General features: G+C 49.0%; 1 protein-coding gene across 1 annotated transcript in view; it reads left to right on the top strand.

Moving 5' to 3' along the window:
* ST8SIA2 (ST8 alpha-N-acetyl-neuraminide alpha-2,8-sialyltransferase 2) overlaps window positions 1-5,817 on the top strand; it is a 57,030-nt gene extending 51,213 nt beyond the window's left edge. The window contains 3 exon segments of the mRNA XM_032623694.1: window positions 5,534-5,688; window positions 5,691-5,720; window positions 5,723-5,817. Coding sequence (XP_032479585.1) covers window positions 5,534-5,688; window positions 5,691-5,720; window positions 5,723-5,817 — 280 coding nt within the window.
* Window positions 5,818-6,049: the final 232 nt, after the last annotated feature.

Raw genomic sequence — 6,049 nt, forward strand, 5'->3', positions numbered from 1 at the left:
AGACCAGAAGTTCCTGGTGGCAGTGTGGCTGTGCATGCCAGGTGGTAGGAGGGATTTCAGGCCCAAATCTCAAGGGCTGCACAGGTTGGGCTGAGGCTGCTGGATGTTATCCTGTGGACCCCAGGAGTCATGGGCGAGCTTTTGGTGGCATGGTAATACTTGAGGCTAGCCTGGCTTACTTGAATGAGAGCACTGGCTTGGGTAAGCATGGAGGCCTGGGGACCAGGAATCAGCCTCAAGCATCCCCAGGGCTTAACCAGCTCTGCACACCAGCCCCAAATTCTGAAACAACCCCCCCGATCTCCAGTTCCACAAAGCTGGGAAGCTACATCCTGAGATGCCCCCCAAGACACCAGAGCTCTAAGGTGCTCCCAAGGAAAGACAGCCATGAGCTTTGAGGCCCCTGGACCAGAGACCGGGCTGGTGATGTAGATGATGAGAGAACAGGAGTCTGAGAGCCCTGTTTCTGGCTTTGCTGGTGATCCTGTGCAAAGCATCACCAAGTATCCCTCGATGACCACCTGTGAGGCATTCCTGTTCCTTAAGGATGATATGAGCTATATCCCACAAAGTGCTTTCAGCTTCTTAGAGAAAGCCCCTTTGGTCACTTTTTCCAACCATGGCAGCCACCATGCTTGCCACATACCGAGCACAGGAATCCAGGGAGAAGGACAAGTGTGCTTTGGTGATGATTTTGGCAATCTTCATTTATTTCCGTCCATGCTCATAAAATATGCCACTTAATTGTCTTGGCAATTGGGGTAACGAATTTGAAAAATGATTACTGCCTTTTTGGAGATGACTTTGCCTTCTAATTAAAGCCTCCAGACTGGGATATTAAAGGTGCATTGTCAATACAGCATCCTGGATGCACCCAGCTAACCTCGTTTAGGAAGGCAAAATTAATTAGTTTGTGTTTTAACACCCAGCTGTTATCTCAAGGAAAGAAATCGTCTACAAGTCGGCCATGCACACAGTCTCTAAATTGGCCAGGGCGACTGAGGAGCGATAAAGGAAATGGAGAGTGATTTGTTCCCGCATAACTGTCAGCTTCTAGAACAAGCTGCTCATTAAACGGTGTCCCCGTGTCCCTGTCAGACCTCACTCAGGAGCTCTTGTTTACCCACAGAGGCAGAATCGGAAATGAGAGGGTCCCTCCCTGCCACTGAGCTCTCAATTCATTCCGGAGCCTCTTTTGCTGTTAACACCTTTCCCAGTGAGCGATTCTGGGCAGCAGATCTGAGAGGCTGGGTGTTTCTATTCCTGTCTTAGCTGGCCAGAGTCACAAAGCTGCATGCACTGCTAGCTTCCCCCTCTCTCCTTTTCTACTTCTTCCCATTTTTCAATTCCATTTAAGTCCTAAGTTGCCGAGCGCCATGGAAGCCAGGATAATCAATTCTAGTTTATGTTACAATAACAACCCCTGAAACCCTTGTGATTTAGCACAACAGAAGTTTATCTCTCATCCTCGCAAAGTGGGATGTAGGTTAGTTGGAGCTGTCTTCCAACCAGTGATTCTAGGATTTAGGCTTCTTTCATCTTAGGCTGACATCATCTTTCCAGGAGGCACTGAGGTTCTCCAAGGCAGGAGTAAGCTCTTGGGGAACAGTTGGTCCAGCAGGGACCATTTCCTATTGCAGTCTATTGGCCAGAACTGGTCATGTGACTCCAGCTCATTTACAAGGGATGCTGAGAGATATAGGCAAGCCCATGGAGGATTGGTTGAGCGATGCCGTCTCGGCCATAGTGCCTTGGCTGCACCACACACTGAGCCAGGTGCCTCTGATGACCCCACAAAGGAGTGTAAGGCATGGCCTCTGCTCTTGGGGAGATCGCAGTACAGTTTCAAGTGGGAGTCCAACCCATAGGGTAATGAAGGATCAGCTCGGGTTGATAAGCACAATAGGATCCATGGAAACAAAACTCATAATAATAAGGGGGGAATGACTAATTCAGTTTGAGCTGAGAAGAGAGTGGAACAAAGGGAGCATTTCCAGGAAGACGTGATTCACGTGCTCAGTTTGAGGGGAAAAAAAAAAAGAGAGTTCACCAAGAGGACATGTAGGGGAAAGGCACATCTACGGGGAGGGCACTGCACTTGTCTGGGTAAACTCAGACCCACCTATGAGCTACTTGGACGTTTCCCCACTGATTCAATGCTTCACTGCCTCTCTCTGGGCAGAGCAGCAATGGCTTGAAAAGAAATTTACTTCTGAAAGCCTTACTCTGCTAAGGCCTTACAATCAGAAAATAAGCAAACCGCAAATCCCTAATCTGTCATGTGGCCGTTGTTAGGGCTTGAATTTCTCAGGGAGTGAACAGTCTTTGAGATGGTCTCATGAGGGGACACAGCCCGTGGCTCATGTGTCCCTGGATAGTGTCAACAGCAGCTGCAGCCAGCTCATCCCCAACCCCGACAACGCCCCCACCCCCCAGAATCACTATGGAGTGAAAAAAGCCCAAGAACCAGGAGTGGGGAGGCTGCATTTTATCCAAGCTCTATCTGACCAGCTGTGTGAGAGGTTTGCCTCTTCTCTGGCAAGTCACCCTGGATTCTCACTTTTTCCTCTGTAAATTGAAAGAAGAGGACAAGTTCAATCCAGGAGAACCGTGGATTACCCATAGATATGGTCTGTTAACTCACCCAATAGGGACTCACCAGATTTTAAAAACAATTTTTTTAAGTAGTTGCCAACATTTAAAAATTTGGAGAATTTGTGTTAAAATCCAGATTTCTGATACCTTTGAAAAAATCAGAAAATTTTACATGACCGTACAAGACAACAATAAAACCAGCTACCCCTTTAGATGCCACAGTCCCCCCCACTCCCTATTGCCTTGGCAACACAGAGGCCAGTGTCAGTTTTCCTTACACACACGTCCCAACTCCCAGCTCGCTCAGCTATATCCCCTGCCAGACCGCTGAGCTAGATGAGTTCTCCAGGCCCAGCTGTCTTTAAAACTCGATGACTATCCCTTGTGCTTACTTTTTCCCCCTCTTTTCTCTAAATAAGTCTCGTTCTTAGGTTCTTTTGGCAGAACCACCTACCAGTTAGAGCAGGGCTTCTTAGCCTTGGCTGCACATTTAAATTACTGGGGGAGGTTTTAAAAATCCCAGCGTCCAGGCTGCATCTGGATGTGGGACCCAGGATGGGTCCTCTTAAAGCTCCAGGCAGGGGCAGCCTAGGTTGTGAACCATTAAGTTAAAGCTGAAAGTGCAATGGAGTAGCTCAAGAGGGGGTGAGCTCTCCATGATTAGATGTAGTTAAGCCGAGGTGTCAGCTGCTGCTCTTCTGAATTCTTCTCCTCCATGCACTCTTCCTGCCTTCAACCCCCAGGGTCCTCCCAAGCTCAGCTCAACCCCACTGAGCGTATAGAGTATTGAGGTAGTCTAAGGAAGGGCTCCCTATCTAATAAGCCCCAGTCTCAGCATCAAGCACCCCCCTGAGCCAGCACCATGCCTCCTACGTATCAGCTGGGATGAAACTTCTCAACCATGCAGGACAGAAATGATGAAGTTCTGTGGTATGTCCGCCAACTCTTTTCCTATTATTTTTTGTATTGTGTTTGCAGTTACTAGAGCCATTCTTCTGTCCTCTGCCTCTGCCTCTCTGTCTGATTCCAGGTTGGAAAATTCAGCTTCAGGGAAGTTTCTTGGCTCAGACAAGATGAAAAAGGATAGGGTACAAAGGAAGGGGCCTTCAACTGACAGGCTTATGAAACAAGAGCCGTTGTGAAAGTGGGCCACATGCAGAGCCCAGAAGAATCACGGTCACTCTGATTCCGGCCGTTGGGGACCACAGACTCCATCATCAATGTTAGGGGGGAAGTTCAGATCACCCTGGCCTGACAGACAGGATGGGGTGTGAGGGAGCCTTGAAATAAGTTTTATTATATCCAATAGTATATGATTGACTGAAATATATGGGTTATTAGGAATCTATAACCTTGTCTGATACAAAGGCTAATTGCCTCCCCCAAAAGCTAAAGGATTTAAGCTTGAGTCTCTGAAATGTTCGGGGGTTCCTATTTTGGAGCTGCAGAAGGAGCCTCTTGCAAAAGGGTGTACTTGGGCTTCTAGAGAAGCTGCCCCCAAACTTTGAGCTAGAAGCACTGTTAATAACGTAAAACACTTGTAACTTTCAGCAATACATAAGCATTCTGTCCAGCATCGTTTTACCTTCCGGCATGAATTTCACTGACACGTGTGACTTTATAGTCTTGGGCATCACTGTGCCGCGGGGAACGTCGTTGGCCTGTGCTTCCGACGGGGGGTGGGTGTTTTTCACAGCAGCAAATGGGAGCTCGTGGGATGGGGGCCCACAGAGTGTGTTTGAGTACAGAAAACCACGGACACTGTCCGGTGGAGACACAGTAGTAAGGACTTTGTGATAGGGAAATACGGCTTTCCACCAAGGCATACACATTACATCTAAAAGGATTCAGCATTGGGTACGTGGAAGGTTTTACTAGAAATAAAGAGGTTGGACCACTGCGTCCCAGTGGGTTCTAAATCCAAGCAGGTAGAAAAACCATGATGGAAAATAAAAAATGATGGCAAAGAGAGTGTCTATTTTCCCACTTCTGAAGACACTTCTGGATTGTGGTGGAACTTGGAGGCTGTCTTGGCAATCCCTTGGTCTGTGCCCCATCGTTGCATAAATGTGAAAAAGTGGGGTCCAGCAGGGAAGAAGCAACTTGCTCAAAGGCACACCGGTAGTTGTAGACAGAACTGTCACTGAAACCGCCTCTCAACCTCTGTTGCTTAGCCTGTGAAATGAAGATGGTTTCTTCCTCACTTCTTTCTCGATTAAGGTAAACCAAGGCCCTCTATGTACCTCACTCAACACAGGAAGCCCTTAGCCTAAAGCTCTGCTCTCCCCGCCCTGCCCCCGCCCCGTGTTTCCTCTCATACTTCCGACAGATTCCTTTGCAGAACCCAGCCTCACAGGGAAGGCCGCTGTTTGCTGCTCCCTCTGCCCTCCAGGGAAGCCACGTATGCTGAGAGATGGGCAGCCTGCATCAGAGGCGGAAGGGGGTGGGGTGTGGGGCCTGTGGGCAGGGATGGGAAAGAAATCTGTGATGCTTAGGAGGCAAGGAGGTCAACCCCTGCCAAAGTCAGGTGTGGCAATAGGCAGTGGGCACCAGGCAAGAGGCGGCCCTTTATCAGGGTTGGCAAACTATGGCGCAGCCACACCCGTGTGTGTTGTCCCGTGGCGCTCTCGGGCTACAATGGCAGAGGCCAGGAGTATGGCCGCAAAGCCAAGCCATTGTTGCCACCTGGCCCTTTACAGAAAAAAGTTTGCCAGACCCTGCTTTAGGTTTCAACCAGCCTGAGCTCAAGTCAAGGTCATGCCCTTTCTACCCAGGTGAACCTGGGCAAGCCCCTTTCATCTCCGAACCTCATGTCCTCAGCAGGCGGCAGGCTGTGGCCCAGGACAAAATCTTCCCCTTCCTGGAAAGGATAATTCGCAAACTCAGGTTTCTTTTTTGTTTCTTTGTTTCACTTTCTTTTTCTTTTTTTTTTCCCCAGATACTGGCTGACTAACAAAGTTCACATCAAAAGACCCACCACGGGCCTCTTGATGTATACCCTGGCCACGCGTTTCTGCAACCAGATCTACCTCTATGGCTTCTGGCCCTTTCCGCTAGATCAGAACCAGAACCCCGTCAAGTACCACTATTACGACAGCTCAAGTACGGCTACACTTCCCAGGCCGGTCCCATACCATGCCCTTGGAGTTCAAGGCCCTGAAGAACCTGCACGAGCAGGGGGCTTTGAAACTGACTGTCGGCCAGTGCGACGGGGCCACGTAAGGTGAGCGCCCTGTGGGACTCAGTGGCTCACATTTCCTGCCAGCTACACCACAGGCAGATGGGAGTCGGGGTGGCACAAACTCTAGAACAAGCAGGCTCGTGGTTTTCTTTGTTCAAGTGTAAAACAGTGACCAGAATATATATATCTATACCTGCATATATATATTGACCTGAGTATTTATAACTGTGTGGTGTTCATCTAGCATTAGGCAGATAAGCCACAGGAAGAAGG

Source organism: Phocoena sinus, chromosome 2 (genome assembly GCF_008692025.1).
Source record: "Phocoena sinus isolate mPhoSin1 chromosome 2, mPhoSin1.pri, whole genome shotgun sequence".
NCBI classification, from domain to species: domain Eukaryota; kingdom Metazoa; phylum Chordata; class Mammalia; order Artiodactyla; family Phocoenidae; genus Phocoena; species Phocoena sinus.